Genomic DNA, 24,100 nt, shown 5'->3' with positions numbered 1-24,100 from the left:
ACAGAAATATTTTTCTTATTATTCTCTGTTGATGAAGAATATAGGTCAATTCAGTTTTTATATCAACCAGATCTGTCTGCATCAGAACATTTTGGCCATTGACCTCTTTCTTTATCTGCATGTCCTGAAAGTTGTTTCTCTTGCCACAGGAGGGTTGCCAACTTCTGGGCCACTTGTTCACAGAGATGACTTTAAAGGAATATGTGATGGCCTGGCACATTTCCACATTCGGCCCCCAGAACAAAGTAGTGATTAGAAAGGTGGTGACACTATAGCCCTTGGCTCAGGGATCTTTTCAACAACATCCCTGTAAAACCTTGTCCCGGATCTGTTTGGTTCCAACTCCATAGATGATAGGGTTGAACATGGGAGGTACAATTAGATAGAGATTAGCAAACATGTTGTGTACCTCTTGGGGCACATGATGACCAAAGCAATGGGTGAGGAAAGTAAAGAGGGCTGGGATATAAAAGGCTAAGATCACACAGATATGCGAGGCACATGTGCCAAAAGCCTTGAGCCGGGCTTCACCTGAGGGCAACTGAAGCACAGCTCTCAGAATCATGACATAGGAGATACTGATGACAATTATATCAAAGCCACCTACAGAGAAGGCTGCAAAGAGCCCATATCCACGACTGACCGTAGTGTCAGCACACACCAGCTTCAGCAAAGCCATGTGCTCACAATATGATTGAGGAATGACCAGGTTGTGGCAGAAGGGCATTCTGGAGACCATGAAGCAGAAGGGGCTCACCCACAGCACCCCTCTTATCATCACAATTGACCCCAGTTTGCCCACGACAGAGGGGGTCAGGACACTGGAATGGCGCAGTGGGAAGCAGATAGCCACATAGCGGTCCAAGGCCATAGCCATGAGCACCCCAGACTCCACAGAAGAGAAAGCTTGGATGAAGAACACCTGGACGAGGCAGGCATGGTATTCAATCTCATGAGCACAAAACCAGAGTATGGCCAACATTTTAGGTTGAGAGGAGGAGGAGAGAACCAGGTCAGTGATAGCCAACATAGCCAGAAAGAGGTACATGGGCTCGTGAAGTGTCTGGTCAATTCGGATTATATGAAGGACAGTGATATTGCCCAGTACAGTAAAAGCATACATAGCAAAAAATGGAAAAGCAATCCAGAAGTGGGAATTCTCAAGTCCTGGGATTCCAAGCAGAATAAAGGAAACAGGATGTGAAGAGCTATTCCAGGAAGTCAACATCATGGTTTGGCTAAATTGTTCTCTACTGGGATTGACAACTTTCCGCAGGATATAGCAATCAAAACAATTATTTATGATTAATTGGAAGTTGTTTTTGTTAGGGTAATTGAATAATGTGGGAATTAGGTTTAATGATAAGCTGGATAATTTGAACTCTTTTAATATGATTTTTCAACGTGAGAAAATATGTCTTATACTTTATTAATAGCCATTTCATTTAAAAATTAAATCAAAACATATAAGTTGAAGTTGTATTATTTTGTAAGATCAATATTTTTCTTTAAAGAGAATCTGTTAAATAAAAACTATTTTGGAAAATAATGTCATAGCCTCATAGGTTTCCAACTCTTGTTCTTGATGGTACATTTTAAGATGTGAGCCCAGAAACCTGCACAATCTCTAGCACTTGTGATACTGGCACAGAATAGGAACTCAGTAAGGACTTGCTGAGGAATTAACAAACAAATGATGACATAATTTAGTGGCAATGGACCCATGAGCTGATGAAATGGTTTGTTAAAGTATCCTGATAACTCTGGGCAGCCCTTAGGACATCACTTTGATTTCAGGCCCACAGGAGATATATGCCAAGTTCTCCTACCAGTGGTTGCCCTGCTGGCCACAGAATGACTTTGGGAAGGTCTCTCTGCCCCTCTTGCTTGACATAGATGGACCTCAATGTCTGATCCCCTGGTGACTGCTCCCTCTCTTAGAGTCCATGGCACAGCAGCTCACATGAGTCTTACCAGCATCTTTCCAGTATTTGCCTTCAGTTGTCCTGAGTGTTTGTTTGGAAGCTTTAGTTCTTATTTCCTCCAGAGAAGAACATCTAGGAAAGATGAATACCTTTTTAAATCCCTTTTAACAAATCAACTCTGGTAAGAAACAAATGTTTCAATCAACTAGATCCTATAGTTCTAGAAGAAGGTTTCTTCAAGATCCCACCTAGGACTACCCTCCTCCTGATTTTCCCTAGAAACATTAATTCTTGGTTAATAATGAATCTTAATGGTAGGAGAGAAAGAGGACCTACATTTTATCAGTATTGCTCTTAACTAGAAGCTTTTCCACAGTTCCATTCCACATGGATAGTAGTTATAGTATTATTACCATACCAGGGTCCACAGGATGGAGGAATAAAATATGGATTAGAGTGAACCTACTGATATTCTACTACGGAACTTTTGTGACTAGTAATGGAAGAAATTGTATCACTGATGTGGAAAAAGTGGCCACAGTAGTTGCTGAGGGCAAGAAGAAGGAAGAAGAGATGTGATATGGGGGCATTTTCAGGACTTGGAGTTGTCCTAAATGATATTGCAGGGACAGATGCTGGACATTATATCCTGCCATAACCCAAAACTGAATGTACTGGGGGAGAGTGTAAACTACAGTGTAAACTATTATCCATGTGGGGCAGCAGTGCTCCAAAATGTATTCACCAAATGCAATGAATGTGCCACAATGATGAAAGAAGTTGACCTCTTCTATTTTTTAATATAACATTAAAAAATAAAATAAAATTAAAAAAAAACACATAGAAAAATATATCATCAATATATATATATATTAATAGCTAGGATATGGAGGAAATTCAAACACAGGTTGTCTGGGTCCTAGGGGGTCTATATTATCCCCTTATGTCTGGCACAGATGTTAAAAAATCTTAAACGCTCTGTAAGAGCCAGAGTCTTCCTTTCTACCTGCTCTTTGCCCCCTGTGTCCTCTCCACTTGTGAACTCACAGCTCCAGGGGCTCAGGGGCACCTGAAAGAACATACTTAGAACATCCTCTTTCCTACATCAGGTGCTAGTGGAGATGTCAGCTAAGAATAAAGTTTCTCCAAGTCTATAATAATCTCTGATTACTTCTGGAGGTCACTAATACCTTTCTTGTTGCAGCATGTTCTATTTTTAATATTTATTGATTATAACTTCCATAAATCCTTGGGGAGCAGATGTACCTCAAATGATTGAGTGCCTGCTTCCCAAGTATGAGGTCCCGTGTTCCATCCCAAGTACCTCCTAAAAACAAAAAAACTACAAACAAATGAATAAACCTATTAGGGGATCCCTATGTAGCTCAATGGTTGAACACCATCTTCCCACATACGAGTCCCAGGTTCATTTCCTGGCCCCCATGATGAAGGAAAAAAAGAAAAAGAAAAACAGCTCAGTACCCTCATTTTACAATGAGAAAAATAATCTCAGAAGAGTTAAGCCACTTGTGCTAGGGTCAGGAAATACATTACTGCCATAGTGCAGGACTCCACAGCCAGTGCTGCCAATAGTACACTCAGCTGCCTCTGCTGGAGAGTGACTGGGCTCCACCCTGGTTAGGTGGAACAGAGATGGTTGCCTTACAGTGAGGAAGTCAGGTAAAAAGGGGAGTCGCACACATAAATCCTACATCAGCAACAGCTATATGTTTACACCCAGAGTTCCTGCCTCTGGATGCCGTGCTCCCCTCCTTCATGGGACTGGATGTCTCTAGAATAGTATCCACGTTGAGCCCCTGGCATTTCTGGGGAAGGACTGCTTTCTCAGTGTGGGTATCTTTATCAGCTTCTACCGTGGATGTAAAGGAAGACCCACTGTTTTACACTCTCTTTTAAAGGTGGTGATTCTTTTTCAGCCCAGGTTCAGCTACCTGTATTCTGTAGATCCCTTATAAATCCTGTCTCTCCTCCCCCCTTTGCCTGTACCCCAGACTCAACCATGGCCTTTCCCCCAAGACAGAGATGCCTCCTAGTGTAATCCCATGCTGTCTGCTCTGCTTTCTGCAATCAGAGTTTTCTCCCGTGGAAGGATGATGGAAGAGCAGCGCTGACTGGGACTCAACTTTAAAGTGCAAGATGGGGGCTCTGGCAGGTGCCCTCTCCCCTCTCTGCTCTTTTTCCTGTTTCCCATAAGTTCTGTGACCTCAGTCCCAGAAATCCCCACCTCTTTTCCCTCACAGCCATATGAGCCCACCAGGGATGAGCAGAGATAAGAATGCCAGTTACATGTAGTGGGCCAGGTGTTAGCCCATTTTCAATCACTGATATCCAGTGTGAGGTTTTCTATAGCCTTACTGGGGAAAAGCCCAGGCCTTTTTGTTTGAATTTTGAAAGGTATATTGCCCATGGAGTAGAACATGGAAGAACAGCACAATTTCCTTTCTGGGCAAACACTTCTTCCTCCCGTTTGCTGCTATTAATATGTTCTTTGACTCTTTTGATGACAGGTACACTTTCAAGTATGGTGAATAATGAGAATTTAAAATTTAAAAATTCTTTCCAAATGTTACAGGTAGAGTTATCACAGCCTGAACAGATTCTCTATTTTAGTATCTCAAAACAAAATGTTTCTTGAGGGAACTCACTATAGTGTTTGATACATGAAATATGGTTAAAGAACTATGTTCTCAATTTGAGGTGAGCTCAGCTTTTATCTGTGAGGTGTGGGTTTGAGCCTAGTAATGGTACTCTCTGGCTCTGCTGGGTTTCAATTATTTCATCCATCATGTGGAAATGGTTCTAAGCCAGGTTGTTCTAGCCAGAGAATGGATAAATTATAAAGTGTACTAAGATCTTGCTAAGGAATAGCTTCTGGGAAATTCAGTTTCTGTTCTCGCACATTGAGGTGCTTTACACTAATGCATAGAGGAGTGATGTTGGAACAGGAAGGGGTTCAGATTCCAGCCCCTTTGTGCAAGATGGATATAGAGAGGTAGGCTTCCTACCTTTCTATTTCCCAGGAGGCACAGTTGAACAGTAAATCTGCCTTTCTCCACCTGAAGCTCAGTCACCAAAGATGAGCATGAAGATTCCAGTGAAGATGAGTATGAAGATTCAAGTGAGTTAAGCCCTTCTGCAAATGCATCCCTTATTTTCTGTTTCCTGCAGCTGTTCTGAGTCATGCTCTCTGCAGTAAGGCAGAGATGCCTGGGACACAGGGAAATACTAGGTGTGACCTCAGTTCTATCTCTGACCAATCCAGGCATGACCATAGAAACAGCTCTCCTTGGCTCCTTGTATTCAGCTTTCAACAGAGACTCAAGCTTGTGGTCTATTTAAAGGACTGAATTTCCGCATTCCCTTCCCTCAATTATTAGCTCCTTCCCTCTCCTGAGTCCCAAAGTCTCACCCTGGTGCAGGTTTCCTCTGAGTCTGTGAACTAAAGCTGGAAGCATTAACCCTTACCTTTCCTCTCTTCTCTGTATATAAGCAGGAGACAGGAAATTTGAATGTATGTGTGAGGATGTGTGTTTTTTACATGGCAGGAGTGTGAATTTATCGGTATGTATGAAGATTTTTTCATTCTGAGTATGTGCCTTTACAATTGAAGGTATATTCATACAATGTGAATGGGTGTTGATGTGTCAAGTGTGTTGATGTGTATCTGAGAGAGATATTACTATGTTTGTGTACAAGAGTCAAGATTTGATTGGGAATGTGTATATAAGTGTATATGTTTGTGCATATGTGCAAGTATGAACAATTATTTGCATTAGTGCAGGAATATTTAATGTGATATTGTGTTTCTTCAAATGCACTGAAAGAACATGTTAGAGAAGATGTGTGCCTTGATATATATCTGACAGAGTGAGATTATATACAGTGTGTATACAGGTGAATAAGTACATACAAGGAATATGGGTGTGATGAAGGAATGGAAACAGTATAGACTGAGGTGGCTTTTGCTCTGAGGGTCCCCACTGCTGTGTGGGTGATAATATGGAGAAGTGGAAAAGCTTCCAGATGGTGATCTTGCCATAGTCATTTTTGAACTGGAGTCGGGAAGGTCTCCTTCATTTATTCTGAACAGTTAGAGCCTATTCAGAGCTTCTCTCTCTCAAAACCCCTATTTGGGTCCTTATATATTCTGTTATTTATTTTCTCTCAGCATTCCCCAATGTATGAGCCCAAAGTAAGATTTTAAAACAAAATTACAAGCAGCAGAAAAAATATATTCTTCAAGTTTGCAAATTGGTCAGACTCTAGGAGATATGTTTCTAAACTTAGAAAACCAAACATGTTTAAAGTGAAAAAAAAAATTGAAAAGTACCAGGATTACCAGGTTTATAGGAACATGTACATGGCTGATAGTGGTTATCATAGATAAAATTTATGCCACATTTTCACACATCATAATAACAAAAGTCATGGATACAATTTCTTTTTAGGGATTCATGTTTATAAGTAATTTTCAAGGTTTTCTTATATATTTATATAAGGCTGACATTGTGATTAAGGACTTTTTTTTTAGATTGCAAAGTAGTAATCTCTATCCATTTCCTTATTTCATCTGTGGGTTGTGAAGTGCTCAGTGTGCTGGAGGTAGCACAATGAGTCATTTCATTTTTTCCCAGAGTCTTTTCAACCCAGTTAATACCCAACCTCTAGAGGAAGGCCTGAATAGCCTCTTCTCTCTCCTCTCTCTCGCAGCAGACAAAATGCCAGGGGACCCTAAGAAGGTATGACAACCAGGGGCTTGCTTCTTAGGTCAACAGTACTGCTTTTCAAGCTTTTCAAGGAGTTTTGCTGAATCCTGGAGGTTAGAAAGCCAATCTTTTCCTCACTGACACACCAAAAGGTCCCTCCTCATTTTTGCTTTCAAAAAGCTGGCACTTCTGAAGGAAGTAACTAGAACTTTGGCAAATGACTCCTGGTCTTGCTCTGAACCCTAGTCTCCATTAGAAGGTAAAAAACTCTGGACAGGGTTGAGACCATGTGAGTTTGGTTACATTAACTCTTTGCCAAACCAATCTGAGCATTATTTTTGTAAGGTTGTAAGGACAGGGGCAATGAAGGATGTTTGGAAGGAAGTTTTGATAGAAGAAAACATTGCTGATCAGTTTGTTATGAAATTCCTAAGAAACTTCCATATACCACAGATCCATAGTCAACAGTACCGCCGTCAGTCAACCACAGGCATGACCTGGACCGTGCAACTCCTCAGAGTGCCCCGGTCTCTGAATCTTGAGCTTCTCACTGCATCTTTTGATGTTCCTAGTTATTTTATTGCTTCTATATATGGTCCTCAGCACCAAGGCCTTTAACATCTACAAATGTGTGTGTACATATAAATACATATTTTTTAACAATCTTTTTTCTTTTCTTGTTATAGTCTTTTTCAGTGAAACCTAGCACACATGATACATTATTTCAACCACTCTCATTTCAATAATTTCAACTATTTTTCCACCATAGCTTTCTTTCAAAGCAAACTTGCCTGCAGCTATACCTGTTCCACTAGGTAACTGCTAGAAACAGTAATGCAAACTCTCAGACTGATGCTGCTGTAAGCTCATAACACCCAAACTTACCTGGGACCTCAAAACCTCCAAGAAATATTTTTAAATTTCCCTCTCTTTAATTTTGCAGGGACATGACAGAAAGCTATAAAAACTGATCTTCCTGATAAGTATATTGTACAGAATCATTTCCCCAAGCTATGGTAAAGATCTTTCATAACTTTCTCCTTCTCTTTAGGAATTGGACAGAATTTACAACAATGTTCTGGAAGATCAAACCTCCTCCTTTTGACCAGTGAAAGTGCAAGATAGGTTTTATCTGTTTCAGTTCTTCTTACTCATATGACCATCTGGCTTTCACTATATTTCTCTTCACCATCTTGTGTTCTTTACTCCAATCAACTAAGTAAATCAGATCTGCTGGACAGAGCCAGTTGCCAGTGCATTTCAGAGAGAGCCCTGTTGATGAGAAATCGACCCTGGATTCTGCAAAGATTCCAGAATATTTATTTCCACTGATGGGAGAAAATCTAACCATTATTTTAACTCTTCACCTATAAGTAATTGTTTTACACATGGACCCTTGAGTTTGTAGATACATTTTTATTAAGTTCTTTAGTGAGCACAGTAATCTTTAAAAAACTTACTTTCCTTGTTCCAGATTGTCTAGGAGTGGTCTTATATTTCTTTAAGGCTAGAAAAATGCATTATTGGAAAATGAGAGAGAAATTAGAAATAAGACCTTCCATATGTAAATTGATTTTCAGTAGTGGCATCTAGGAAATTCAGTGGAACAAAAATGTGTTTAAGGTGTTGAGAAGAACTGGATACTTACATGAAAATGAACCTCAGCACCTACCTCAGTATAAAAACTTCATTTGAGATGAAACTTAATGCAAAATTTTAAAGCTGAAAAATTAATGTTATATGTGAGTTTACTTGCAGAAGTCAACAATTTCTTACATAGGAAACAAAAAGTATTGACCATGAAAGAAAAATCAACAATTGAACTACCTTGAAATAAAAAAAGAAACAAAACCATTTCAAAGATACCAGTCAAAAATGAAAAAAATCAAATCACAGTGGGAGAAAATAACTACAATGTATGTTGCTGACACAGAAAGTCCCACAATCATTATAATAAAGGCAAACAACTTAGAGGATTATGGGAATTTTGTGATGGACTAATAGGCAGAACTGAGTGCTCTCACAAAAACAATGGAGAAAGAATCAAAAGCTTGTCAAGGAAACTTGCTTGTGTGTGCAGCAGACCAGGACAGTGCTAAACAACTCCCACTAGGTTGAGGTCCAGAGAGACAAAGAAGTCAAAACCACAAATGTGAGTAAACAAGACCCCAGGGTGGACAGGAAAGTCTCCACCCTTCTACCCTCCAAGATATTAAGCTGGGGTAAAACAGCTGGCTCACTGCAACTGTTTCAAGGGAAAAGGGAAGAGAGGTCACAGTGCTTTTCTTCAGTGATTTCAGCCAGTTGAGCCCACTTTGAATCTCTGATCTGGAGATTCAACACAGGAACACAAGAAAGAGGAGATTACAACACCTCCATGGAAAGGTGTGTTGACTAGCAGCATCTGCTGGCCAGTGTGGAAATTATTGTTCTCCATCTCTGTATCCAATCCCTGGGAGAAAATCTGCATCCCATTAGTGAGTCCCTGAACTAATTTTGAAAACTTAAGCTGGACAATTTTAGAGACTGAGATTAAGTTGACCCAAATATCAAATAAGAGTGGTGAAAAAGAAAGAAAAACAACAGGCAAGAGAGAGAAATTAAACATCAGAAAAAATTTACCAACATATCCAGGTGCCTAGACATCAGCAAAAAATTATAGGCATACTAGGAAACAGGAAGAGATGGCCCAAATACCCTGAAGAGATTCAGGATTTAATACAACTAATCAGTGAAAGTCACATAACTCTCCTAAATCACAGCAAAAAATTAATAGAAATTATGACTAAAGAAATAAAGTCTATTAATAAGACACTGGGAGAGTATAAAGAACAATTTGAAGGCATACAAAGAAAAGTAACAGGCCTTATGGGAATGAAAGACCCAGTGGCGTAAAGGATGAGGTTAAAAATACATTAGAGACATATAAGAGCATATTTGAACTGCTTGAAGACAGAATTAGTAATTTCAAAAACAGAACATCTAAACTGGAACTGACAGGAGAACAGAAAGATAATGAATGGAAAAAAATTGGAACAGGCTCAGGGAAATGAGTAACAATGAAAAATGCATAAACATTCGCATTATTGGTGTCCCAGAAGGAGAAGGTTATGGAAAAGGGACAGAAAGAATATTTGAGGAAATAATGACTGAACACTTCCCAACCCTTATGAAGGACATATGTTAGTATCCAAGGAGAATGCATCCCAAAGAGAATAAATCTGAATAGACCTACCTCGAATACCTACTATTCAGGATGACACATATCTGAGAGAGCAGATTGTGAAACAGCAAAAGAAATGTAAAGCATCCCATTGAAGGGAAACATGATAAGATTAAATGCTGACCTCTCATCAGAACCATGGAGGAGAGAAGAAAGTGGCTTGTTGTAGTTCCAGTACTGAAAGAGAAAAACAGTCAGCCAAGAATTCTGTATCTAACAAAGCTGTCTTTCAAAAATGAGGTGATACTATCAACTCTATCCATCTCTGCACTTTTGCAGTCAAGTTAATTAAAACTTGTATGTACATTAAGCAATGCAAAGAGTTGGTGGAGGGGTGATGCATGAGACCCCTATGTAATGTTATGTATGTTTATTTTGTAAGTTTGCAATTTTTACTAAACACTTATTGTTTATGTGAATTCATGTATGAATAATACACTTCAATAAAAATTTTAAAAATTAAAAAAAAAAATGAGGATGAGTTCAATGTCTTCACAGACAAACAAGAACTGATAGAATGTTACCAAAAGACCAGATTTGTGAGAGATACTAAATGGGGTGCAGTACCTGAATGGAAAAAACAAGGGTGAGAGTTGGAGAAGAGTTTAGAAATGAAGATTATTTGGAAGGGTAAAGGATAAGAAGACAGACAATGAAATGATATGACAACAGAAGTCTAAAGGACAAAATTGATGAAATAATGCTTTACAGTAATCACACTGAATGTTAATGGATTGATCTCCCCAATAAAAAGGTATAGATTGATAGAATAGATTAAAACCATGACCATTTCTATGTTGTCTTCAAGACCACCACCTCAGACATAAGGACAAAACCAGGTTAAAAGTGAAAGGTTGAAAAAAGGTATTCCATGCAAATAGTCACCAAAAATGAGCTGGAATAGATCAGAAAAAAGTAAAATATAAATATTAGTATATAAACAATGATTACTCAGGGCAACTGGCAAATTGTTCCTGTGATCAGTATTCTGTAACTTTCTTTTCATACAAAATAAGCACTTGCTTTTAACTGAAGAGGGCAGGGGAAGAGATATTTTTGGATACTTTGTTGTGGGAAACTGGCTTACCTGTTCCTTATTGAGTCTCTCTGTCTGTTGTTTTGTAAAGTTTTGTATTGCCTTCCCTTTGAGCCAACCTACCATGAGCTGATCACAGCAACTGGCACCCAGTGTGGGGGTCTGAACAGGGACTTGAAGGGAAGAAGGATTGCCTCGAGCAAACGTAAAGTTGGTGTAATGGCGCAGAGCCCCAAGTGGTTTGGAAAGCATCGGAAGTCCTCGAGGGTTTGCTTGTATTTCCCCAGGAGACAGAGAACATCCTCCTTGGGTACCAACTCATTAGACAAAGTCATACCAAGAACACCAAGAGACGATGAAAGTTCCTGTGGAACCCAGAACCTCCGGTCATGCAGATGGAGAGACTGATGCTGGAAACTGCACAGGTGGGTCTCATTCCAAAGACTAGAATGGCTTTATATCAAAGTATCTAAGCTACAAAACTTGTTTTCAAGCATGGCATCATAAAGCAAGCATGACTTGGGGACAGAAGGAGATTAAGAAGGAAATTGAGAGGAGGAAAACCAGGAAAAGAAATGTTGAATTATAAAAGGAAGCAATGAAGAAATTCTAGATTAATAGATTTGGAACTGCTTTTGTGCTTGTCTCTTCAATGTCAGTGTGTGTGAAAGAGAAAGAAAAAGAGAAGGGCAGGTGCCCAGAGCAGGGGTGAGTGCCCAGGAAGAAAGAGAAGGAAAGAAAAAAGAGAGAGAAAAAGAAAGGAAAAAGAAAAGAAAGAGAAAAAGAAGAGAAAAAAGTGAGAGAAAAGGAAAGGAAAAAAGAAAAAGCAAGAGAAAGGAAAAAGAGAAAGAGTGAGAGAGGAAGGAAAAAGAAAAAGTGTGAGAGAAAAGAAAGGAAAAGAAAAAGAGTGAGAGAAAGGGAGGAAAAAGAAAAAGAGAGAGAAAGAAGGAAAAAGAAAAAGATGGAAGGAAAAAAGAGAAGGAAAAAGAAAGAGAAAGAAAAAGGAAGGAAAAAGAAAGATGTAAAAGTTAACCGAATATTGAGAAAGGTAAAAAGTTTGTGGAAATGCTAACTGAAATGTTATAAGATATATTTTGTCCTAAAATATGTGGGACAGAACTAGTATGCATATAGTAAGTTGTAAAAGTATTGTGATAATATTCAGTACGATAATGTGTTTTTGAATACAAAAAGTACAAAAACTGTGTGAAAAGGTCAGCAATGGACTTTTGCAGTTCTTCAAGGCTTTCTGCCCTGGCCTGATGGCAATGAATCTGGCTGCATAGAAGAAACCTGTGGCAGTGACCCTACTAAGAAACATCAGAGACAATGGTATTTTAAGGGCCTGGACAAGGCAAACAATTGAGACAAGCTGTAAGGTCTCTGCTACTCAAATTTTTAAATGTTTGGGTAAGACAAAACTATACTCTCTGCTGTATTTGATACATACAATGTTTTCTCATGCTAATGGAGTTTGTAATGACTTAGCCTGTGTACTGGATGTGGCCAGCACTAATATCGACTACTGGTCTACATAACCTTGCTGGTAGGAAATCTTAAGCCCATGAGAAATAAATTATCTGCTAGTTGGAAGTTTGTATAATCAAAAACAAAAAGGGGGAAATGTTGTGGGAAACTGGCTTACTTGTTCCTTATTGTAAATGTTATACCATTTCTACTGTAGATGTTCCAGTTGTTAAGATGTTGCAGTTGTTCCCTATTATTGTAGATGATGTTGCAATTCTAATGGCAAACAGCTGCTAGGTAGTTTTGCAGTAAATGCCGTGTGAGACTAGGGTTGAGGCTTTCAGTTCCAGAAGCTATGAGTCCCCTGGTTCCAGTTTTGTTTTCTTTCTTGTGTCTTTTTCTCTGTCTGTTATTGTGTAAAGTTTTGCATTGCCTTCACTTCGAGCCAACCTATTGTGAGCTGATCACAGCAATACTTCATTTTTCTTTAACCCTTTCTTATTCATAAAATAAACTCCTGGATCAATAATGATTTAGCATGACTACTGTTGAAAAAGATTTTGAGTTTTTCTCCCTCATAAATTTATGAGTTGGCCCATTGCTATCAGCTATAATTCATTCCAATAAGATCTGAAGAAATTCCGAAAGGAAAATTAGATGATCTAAAAAGAATTAGGTCCTAAATAGCAATTAAGTAACTAAAACAAATATTTATTTCATTTTTAGAGATTATATTTGATAATTAGAACTATAATATATAAATTATAATTATGTTATAATTCATTTCAATGATATTTGAATTATTATTTATATTTATAAATGTTTGTTGCTATATTTTATAATTGATAATATTGTCTAACTTTGCCTTGCACTCTCCTTTACATTTGTAATTTTGTTCAATCTACTCTTCTATTTTAAAATTTTACAATAAAAGGCTTTTTATTTTTTTTTTATTTTTTATTTTTTTATAATTTTTTTATTTTTTATTTTTATTGACTTTGTAATAATATTACATTAAAAATATATATGTGAGGTCCCATTCAACCCCACCCCCCCCACCCCCCCTCTCCCCCCCCCCAACAACACTCGTTCCCATCATCATGACACATCCATTGGATTTGGTAAGTACATCTTTGGGCACCTCTGCACCTCATATACATTGGTTCACATCATGGCCCATACTCTCCTCTATTCCATCAAGTAGGCCCTGTGAGGATTTACAATGTCCGGTGATTACCTCTGAAGCACCATCCAGGGCAGCTCCATGTCCCGAAGACGCCTCCACCTCTCATCTCTTCCTGCCTTTCCCCATACCCTTTGTCCATTATGTCCACTTTTCCCAATCCAATGCCACCTCTTCTATGTGGACACTGGATTGGTTGTGTCCATTGCACCTTTATGTCAAGAGGAGGCTCAGATTCCACCTGGATGCTGGATGCAATCCTCCCATTTTCAGTTGTAATCACTCTAGGCTCCATGGTGTGGTGGTTGTCCTTCTTCACCTCCATCTTAGCTGAGTGTGGTAAGTCCAATAAATCAGATTGTAGGTGCTGGAGTCTGTTGAGGCTCAGGATCTGGCTATCACATTGTCAGTCCAGAGATTCAAATCCCCTAAATATATCTTAAACCCCAACATTAACTGCACCTCCAGCACATTAGCATGAAAGTCTTATGAAGGGAGATCCCATCTGAGTCCAGATTCATCACACATAAACACCATTTCCAAAGAGGGGCCATCTGCCCTGGTAGTTAACCCCATCGGCCGTGACCATAACTCCCATGGGTCTCTTTAGCCCTCAAAGGAACCAATATCTGGGGGTTGTATCTGCTTTATCTGTCTCTCTGACTCTGCTCAGTTGTGCATGAGGGCAAACCTTCTGCCAGCCTCCAGACTCTTTTTTAGAAACTCGTAGCCATATAAACTCATTTCTCCTTTCCATTTCCCCCTTACTTTAGGTCAAACAGCATTTTAAAGTCATGGTATTTTATGTAGACATGGATATTCTGCTGATCCGCATTGAACCTTTAACAGCTTAAACAAAATCCATTGATTAAACACTTTGAATAGATCATATGGTATGTGAATAGATCATATGGTGTGTTAATATATCTCAATAAAACTGTTTCATAAACAAAAATGATTTGTAAGAATAACTAGATATAGCAGCTGTTTACAGCAGGGCAGACAGATTGAGAGATGAGGAATTTCCTTATTTTTTTAGTTTATCCATTTTTTGTTTATTATTATTAGTATGAAATGCTTTATTAATGATTTAAGTGATCAATGCACAACTATGTGATTATAACAAATACCAATGATTGTACACTTTAGGTAAATTGTATGTTATGTTTTATCATTGTATATCAATAAAATTGATTTGTTTTTTAAAAAGGCAAACAGGTCATTAAAATGTAACCAAATGACTTACACACTTCACAAAGGAAGCACGCTAAATGGCCAATAAACATATGAAAAGGTTTTCATCATTATTAGTCATTAGGGGAATGAGAAATAAAATGTAAATGAGATACCAGTATGAACACACTAGAGGAACTAGAACTAAAGATACTGACAACAGTATGTATTAGCCAGAATGTGAGGAATTTGGAGCCCTCATTCCTTCTTGTAGGAAATATAAATAGGATGGACACATCAGGAATCATGTGACATTTTCTCATAAGGAGAAACATACCTTTTACTAACAAAGTCCACTTATACCTGTATTTATATAATAAAATGAATATTATTATATATTCTCACAAAGTGTTCATAGCAGCTGTATTCATAGTGGCCCAAGCATAGATACAACCCAAATATCTGTTGATAGGATAATACTTCATCAAATTTTGCTATACTTAGTGGAATTCTACTCAGCAAGAAAAAAAGAATGGAAAACAGTAAAAAAAGTTTATGTAAAGATAGTTGTGGGATTTCAAAGTTACACAGATAAAAAATACAGCCTAATACTTTAAAATTGTGAGAGAAAAATGACCTACATAGGAAGACTAGTTATTGTTGGCCCAGTGAAGAGGTGAGATTTGCTGAATAATTACTACATGCCAGGTTGTTTTCTAAGGGTTTTAAAACTGTAATCACTTATTCCTACAACAATCCAAAGAGACAGGCAACAACATCATTATTTTATTGGTGAAGAATCTAAGGCTCAAAGAAATTAGGTTTTTACAACATAGATTTACAGTACCAGAATTTACTTCTGGTTGACTGAGGAGACTGTAGTTTATCCACTATATTAAAACAAACATAAATAAAATTTTAAAACTTAAAAAAATTATTTATTTATTTATTTAGTTAGTTAGTTAGTTTTTAGGAAGTACCAAAGATTGAACTTGGGACCTTGTATGTGGGAAGCAGGAACTCAACCTAATTCTTTTATTTTTTTTAGGATTAATAACTTTTAGAAAAAAATATTTGACCTATAATTGTTTTTTTCATTAGAGAAATTGTACATTTACAGAACAATTATGTAAAATACAGGATTCCTCTACACCACTCCCACACCAACACTTAGCACTGGTGTGGAATATTTGTGAAAATTGATACCACAATTTTATAACTGTACTATTAATTGAAGTCTACGGTATGCTGTATTTCCATGGCATATATATATGGCAACAGAATATAAATATATATATAAATATATAAATATATATATATATATAGTCTAACATTCCCCCTTTTCATCATATGCAGATAGTGATATTAATTGCATCCACAATGCTGTGCTACTGAGCACCGTCCATTACCAGAACAATTCTATCATTCCAAATAGGAAACATGTATATTTTGAATCTTTACTTCCCATTCCTTATCTCTACCCCTTCCCCTGGTAAGCTATATTCTTGATTCTGACTATATAATTTTGGTTATTATAATTTCTTCAATTAAGTGATATCACACTATCACAATCACTTTCCCCATTAACCACTTTCATTAGTTTGGTATATTTGATACAGTTGATGAACACATATTGAAGCATTGCTCATAACCTTGGTCAATAGTTTAATTTATGGTTTACAGTTTACCCCACACAATTCAATAGGTTTCAATAAAATTTATAATGGCCTATACCCTTCATTGCAATATCATGCAGAATAATTCCAATATTCCCCAAATGCCCCATGTTATACCTATTCTTCCCTCTCCCTCACCACAGAACCTCTGATGATGACTGTCTGTATATCACCATTGAAATTTTTTCCATTACTACAATAACAATGTCTACTTTAGGTCATATTTGCTACACCCCCTAAATTTGTTAATTTCTCATTCTTGAGGATTTGGGGATGTTGTTACCCACTCTGCTTCTAATTGAGAGGGGGCTTAGATTTACTGGGGTAGATGGATGAAATTGTCTTACTTAAAATTGTAGATACTCTCTGTTTTATGGGATGAGGATTATCCATTGTCATTCTTTTGTTAAATGTCCTGGGTGATCTTGATGAACTGGAGAGTAAGTGTTGGCTCCAATTATGCAGATATCCAAGGTTCAACAGGTATATGAACAACCAGATGATTTAAGACTCTGGGACATATATTTAAATTGTATAGTGCTAATTATAGGTTTAAATAAAAGAGGCAGAAGAACCATGTGTAGGAAAATTATAAATGAGTCTAACTCTGATACACTGGGGGAGATGGGCTAGCATATATTCCAAGGTGAGATCCACTGATGGGGTGCCAATTTCCTGGGGTTGTCTGCCCTTTCAATATATAGTGTCCAGAACTTATGGAGCCCTCAGTTGCACCCCTGATTTAGGCACTGTTTACTGTTGCAGTCAGTGAGATCCTCCTGAGCCATGCATGAGAATAACCTCTGGAATAACCTCCCAACTGATATTGAAATCTCTTAGACATAGAAATTCATTTGTATTTAATATTTCCCCCTTTTGTTCTAGGTCTTTTTCCAGATGCATTGTTAGTTGGCACTTGGTAGTAATCCCTTGGAGCCAGGGAGGCACATCCCTGGGAGTCATGCCCCATGCCAGGGGAAAGGTAATGAGATTAACGTTGAGTTTGGCTTAGAGAAAAGACACATTAGAGCAACGGGGATGATTTTAGGTTATATATATATATACACACACACACACATACATACATACTAGGCTAAGTTTCAATTCTACAAGAGAAAGGTTAAGTATAAATATCAATATCAAGGGCTGGGCGTACTGGTCTGTCTTCATGTGCTAGGCACTGCCTATGTTCCCTAGAGATTCTTGCCACTGTATTAGAGAATGTAGCAGAAGCAACCCAGATGGGAATTCAATTCATTGTTCTTAACAAATCAATTTTGTTGATTCATATTAATTAGGCATAAATGCATCCAAAGTGTGAAATCAATGGTACTCAGTATTATCACATAGATATGCATTCATTATTTCAATCATTTTTACAGCATTTTTATTAAAATAATAATAATAGTATTAACCAAAAAAACAAAAAAAAAAAATCACCTCTCAATCTTTGTATGCTTCCTCTGCTATGCATACATGCTATTCTGTTTCCATTTCTCTAGTTTATTTGTATTTATATTTTCTAAAAATTGTCTTATATATGTATTGTCACCCATTTGTATTGTATATGAAGTTTCACTGTGTTGTACAGTCCCATGTTACATTTTTTAGCTTTCCTTCTAGTAATATACATGACTTTAAACTTACCCTTTCAACCAGTGCCATACCCATATAATACCTCTGCTAGTTACAAACACTGTGAAGTGCTTCACAATTTCTGTCCACTTCCCAAGATTTACAAACAAACTTTTAACCAATTCTGCACAGACTAACCAACCCTCAGCTTTCTGTTCTCTTCCTCATTTTATTTTCTGGTGACCTGTATTCTAATTTTTAACTCACTGAGTTTATGCAATAAATTTAGTTCATAATAGCACAATCATACAGTATTGTTCCTTTTGTGTCTGGCTTGCTTCATTCAATATAATGTCCTCCAGGTTCATCTAAGTTGTCATATGTTTCACAACTTCATTTCTTCTTACAGCTGCATAATATCCCATCATGTGTATACACCCCTGTTTGCTTATCCATTCATCAGTTGTCAAACACCTGGGTTGTTTCCATCTTTAGGCAATCATGAACAATGATAGGCAATCATGAATAATTACAGACATCTGTGCATGACACTACTCTCAGTTCTTCCCGGTATGTACTTAGAAATGCTATTTCCAGATCACATGGGAGTCTATATTCAACTTCCTTAGGAAATGCCAAACAGTCTTCCTCAGTTGTGGTATCATTTTATATTCCTACCAACAGTGAATAAGTTTTCCTATGTCTCCACATTCTCTTCTATACTTATAGTTTTCTGAATTTTACAGTGGCTGTTCTAATAGAAGTGAAAAGCTATCTCACTGCAGTTTTAATTTGCATGTTCCTAATCACTAGTGATGTTGAATATTTCTTCATATGTTTTTCACCATTTGTATTTCTTCTTTGAACATCTGTCTTTTAAAATATTTTCCCATGTTTTAATTGGGTAGTTTGTCTTTTTATTGTTAAGTTATAATTTCCTGCCCAATTTAATCATTAGGTCACCACTCTCTTCTCCCTTTCTCTCTCCTGGTAACCTACCTTCCAGACACTAACTCTGTGAGTCTGCTGAATATCCTCAGTTCATAGCAGTGAGGTCATGCAATATTTGTCTCTTTGTGACTGGTTTACTTCACTCAACATAATGCCTTTAAGATTCATCCATGTTGTCATGTGTGCCAATACTTCATTCCTTCTCATAGCTGAGTAATATTACATCGAGTATATACACCACATTTAATTTAGCCATTCTTCTATTAATGGGCACTTGGGTTGTTTCCAATATTTGGCAATTGTGAATAATACCATGATGAACTTAGATGTTCATGTCCATGCTTTCAATTCTTCTGGGTATATTCCTAGTAGTGGGATTGCCAATTATATGGCAATTTTATTCTTACCTTCCTAAGGAACTGCCACACTGGCCTCCACAGTGGCTGCACCATCCTACATTCCCACCAGCAGTGGATGAGTGTTTCTATTTCTCCATAGCCTCTCAAACACATGTAGTTTTCTGTCTGTTCATTTTTTTTTTTTTTTTAACAGCAGCCAATCTGATAGGTGTGAGGTGATACTTCATGGTAATTTTGAACTAGTGATGTTGAGCATTTTTAATGTGCTTTTTTAAGCCATTCATATTTCCTCTTTGGAAAAGTGTCTACTCAATATTTGCCCATTTTTAAATGGGTTGTTTGTACTTTTTCTTTTTAGATGTAAGGTTTTTCACATATGCTGGATATTAGGCCCTTATCAGATAGGTGGTTTCCAAATATTTTCTCCCATTGAGAAATATTTCTTTTCTTTTTTAACAAGCCAATTTTATTGGTTCATATTAATAAAGCATAGTTCATACAAAGTGTACATTCAATGGTACTTGGTATAATTACATAGTTGTGTTCATTCATCACTTCAATCATTATTAGAGCATTTTCTTTATTTTACTAACATTAATAATAAACAAAAAACATCTCCTTGATGAACTCCTTTGAAGCTCAAAAGTCTTTAATTTTGAAGAAACCCCATTTATCTATTTTACCTTCCATTGCTCATGCTTTGTGTGTAATTTATGAAACCATTTCCTATGACAATATCTCGTAAGTGCTTCTCTACATTATTTTCAAAGAGATTTATGGTCTTGGCTCTTATATTTAGATTCTTGATTCATCTTGAGGTAATTTTTTTCCATCTTTTTTTTTGCCTTTATTTTTTTAATATTACATTTAAAAAAATGAGATCCCCATATTCCCCCCATCCCCCTCACCCCACTCCTCCCCCCATGACAACAATCTCCTCCATAATCATGAGACATTCATTGCATTTGGTGAATACATTTCTGAGCACTGCTGCACCTCATGGCCAATTGTCCACATCATAGCCCACACTCTCCCACAGTCCACCCAGTGCGCCATGGGAAGACATACAATGTCCGGTAACTGTCCCTCCAGCACCACCCAGGACAACTCCAAGTCCCGAAAACACCCCTACATCTCATCTCTTCCTCCCATTCCCTACCCCCAGCAGCCACTGTGGCCACTTTCTCCACACCAATGCCACATTTTCTTCTATTACTAATCACAATAGTTCATGAATAGAATATCAGTAAGTCCACTCTAATCCATACTCTATTCCTCCATCCTGTAGACCTTGGAATGGTTGTGTCCACTCCACATCTATATCAAGAGGGGCCTTAGATTCCACATGGATGCTGGATGCAATCCTCCTGCTTTCAGCTGTAGGCACTCTTGGCTCCCTGGTGTGGTGGTTGACCCTCTTCACTTCCATGTTAGCTGAGTGAGGTAAGTCCAATAAACCAGAGTGTAGGAGCTGAAGTCTATTGAGGTTCAGGGCCTGGCTATCACATGGTCAGTCCAGAGATTCAGGTCCCCTGGGTATATATTAAACCCCAGCACCAACTACAGTTCCAATAAGAGTAACAGGAGAGGCTTGTGAACAAAGAGCACATCTGAGTCCAGCTCCATCACACAGAAACACAAACTCCAATAGGGCATATGATGGTAATCCTCTCTCATTCTCTTGCAATGGATACCCAGTTCTTAAAGCACCATTTATTGAAGAGATTATTCTATTCCAGGAGAGTGAGCTTGGGGGCCTTGCGAAATATCAGTTGGCTGAATATGCACAGGTTTATATCTGAACTCTCAATTCAATTTCAATGGTCAGATGTCTATCCTTGTGCCAATTCCATGCAGTTTTTATCACTGCAGCTTTGTAGTATGTTTTAAAGTCAGGAAGCATGATTCTTCCAAATTCATTTTTCCTTTACAAGATGATTTTGGCTATTAGGTCCCCTTAACCTTCCAAATAAATTTGATATTTGTCTTTTCCAGTTTGTTAATAAAGGCCGTTTGAAGTTTTTTTGGGATTGCATTTAATCTGTAAATCTATTTGGATAAAATAGATATCTTAATGATATATAGAGTTCCAATCTGAGAACATAGAATAGTTGTCCATTTATTTAAGCCTTCTTTGATTGTTTTTAGCAATGTTATATAGTTTTATGTGTACAAGTCCTTTACATTCTTAGTTTAATTTATTCCTAGATATTTTGTTCTTTTAGTTGCTTTTTTAAATGGATTATTTTCTTGATATCCTCCTCAGACTGTTCATTATTAGTGTACAGAAAACTTTCTGATTTTTGAGTGTTGATCTTGTATCATGCCACTTTAATGAACCTGTTTTTCAGCTCTAGGAGCTTTGTTGTGGATTCTTGGGACTTTCTATGTATAGAATCACTTCATTACCAAATACTGAAAGTTTTACTTCTTCCTTTACAATTTGGATGCGTACTATTACTTTTTCTTGCCTAAGTGTTTGAGCAAGTACTTATAACTCAGTGTTATGTTGAATGCATTTCTGTGTCAATATAAATATCATGTGATTTTTTTCCTTTAATCTGTTATGTGATGTATTACATTAATTGGTTTTCTTTTTTTTTCATAAACTATAAAATCCATTTATTTTTTGACTTTTTAAAATTAAAGTTAATAGATCACAAAGAATGTTACATTGAAAAACATAAAAATAACATAAGAAACATAAAACATTCCCATATACCCCGCTCCCCACCCCCACCCCATCATTTTTGTAAATTGTATTTTTTAAAGATATATACATCACAAAAAATATTTCATTAAAAAATATGAGAGGTTCCCATATACCCCTACTCCCCCACCCCACTCGTCCCACACCAACAATTTCCTCCATCATTGTGGCACACTCATCATACTCGGTGAATACATTCTGTAGCACTGCTGCATCACATAGATAATAGTTTACCCTGTAGTTCACACTCTCCCCCAGTACATTCAGTAGATTAAGGCAGGATATATAAAACCCAGCACTAATCCTACAATATTGTTTAGGACAACTCAAAGTCCCAAAAATGCCCCCACATCATATCTCTTCTTCCCTTTCCCTGCCCTCGGCAACTGCTCTTTGCATACCTAGGATAAAACTCACTTGATCATGTTGTATAATTTGATTTATGTGTTGTTGGATTTGATTAGCTAGTATTTTGCTGAGAATTTTAGCATCTAAGTTCATTAGAGAGCTTGGTCTGTGGTTTTCTCGTAGCATCTTTATGTAGCTTTTGTATTTAGGTGATGTTGGCATCACTCAATGAGTTAGGTAATGTTCCCTTCTCTTCAGTTTTTAGAAGAGTTTGAGCAGGATTGGTGCTATTTTTCTTGGAATGATTGGTACAATTTACCTCTGAAGCCATTGAGTACTGGGCTTTTCTTAGTTGGGTGGTTTTTGATGGCTAGGTGAATCTCAGTTCTTGTGGTTTTTCTGCAAGTTCTTCTATTTCTTATTTTATCAATGTGTATTGCTTGTGTGTTTCTAGAAACTCATCCATTTTATCTAAATTGTCCATTTTGTTGCCATCCAATTATTTAAAGTAACCTCTTATTATAGTCTTTATTACTGTGGGATCAATGGTGATACTGCATCTCTTGTTTCTGATTTTATGGATTTTAATCTTCCCTCTTCTTTTTCTTGTTAGCCTAGTTAAATGTTTGTTAATTTCATTAATCTTCTCAAGGAAATAATTTTGGTTTTGTTAATTCTTCCTAATGTGTTTTTTATTCCCAATTTCATTTAATTTTGCTCTAATCTTTGTTATTTCCTTTCATTTATGGATTTTTTCATTCTTTTTCTAGTTCCTCACGGTGTGCAACTTGGTCTTTTGTTTTAGCTTTCTTCTTTTTTAATGTAGGCCGTTAGGGATAAAAATTTCCCTCTCAGCACTGATTAGCTGCCTCCTATAAATTTTGGTATGTTGTGTTTTCATTTGCATTTGCCTAGAAGTAGTCTGATTTCTCTGGAAATTTCCTGATATTGTCTAAGACTGTGGTATTTAACTTCCATATATTTGTGCCTATTCCAGTTCTATGTCCGTTATTGATTTCTAGTTTCAATCTGTTGTGATTAGAGAAAGTGCCTCATATAATTTCAGTATTTCTAAATTTGTTGAGATTTGTTCTATGACCTAGCATGTTACCTATCCTTTAGAATGATCCATGAGCATTTGAAAAGAATGTATATTCTGCTGCTTTTCGGTATAAGACCATTAGATCTAGTTCCACTAATGTATTATTAAAGGTCTCTGTTTCTTTATTGAGTCTTTGTGGAGGTGTTCTGTCTGATGGTGATAATGGCCTATAAAAAGACTCCACAGTGATTGTGGATTTTTAAGGAGGTTTTCTCATATATAATGACTATTTTTGTCCTTCATAACAGTTTATGACTTAAAGTGAATATTTTATTTGACATTAGTGTAGTCACCCTAGCTTTCTTCTGGTTTCACTTGCAAGTTTACAGTTCTGAGGCAGGGAAAATGTCCAAATTAAGACATAGTCATGACAGTACCTTATTTTTGAAGACTGGCTGTCAGTCATCCTGGAATCCTCTGTCACATGGTAATGCACATGGTGGTTTCTGCTGGTTTCTCTTCTCTTCCGAGAAACCTGGGTTGTTAACACTGCTTTTGAACAACATGGTAGAAGACCTGCCCTCTCCAAGAAGCAGGACATACTCACCATTCCAAACTCAGGAGTAGCTCTGCTCTCTTTGCCCGAGAAATTGTCTTCAGTCAAGACTTAAGCTTCCATGGTTCTGACTTTGAATTCATTTTTCC

General features: G+C 37.3%; 1 protein-coding gene across 1 annotated transcript; it reads right to left on the bottom strand.

Moving 5' to 3' along the window:
- Positions 1-295: 295 nt before the first annotated feature.
- Positions 296-1,231, bottom strand: LOC101437303 (olfactory receptor 52R1-like). Its single transcript, XM_023587618.2, has one exon. It carries the CDS (start codon positions 1,229-1,231, stop codon positions 296-298), a length of 936 nt encoding a protein of 311 aa, XP_023443386.2.
- Positions 1,232-24,100: the final 22,869 nt, after the last annotated feature.

This window comes from Dasypus novemcinctus, chromosome 10 (assembly GCF_030445035.2).
Source record: "Dasypus novemcinctus isolate mDasNov1 chromosome 10, mDasNov1.1.hap2, whole genome shotgun sequence".
Classification (NCBI taxonomy): domain Eukaryota; kingdom Metazoa; phylum Chordata; class Mammalia; order Cingulata; family Dasypodidae; genus Dasypus; species Dasypus novemcinctus.
This window is presented reverse-complemented; position numbering and strand designations above follow the sequence as displayed.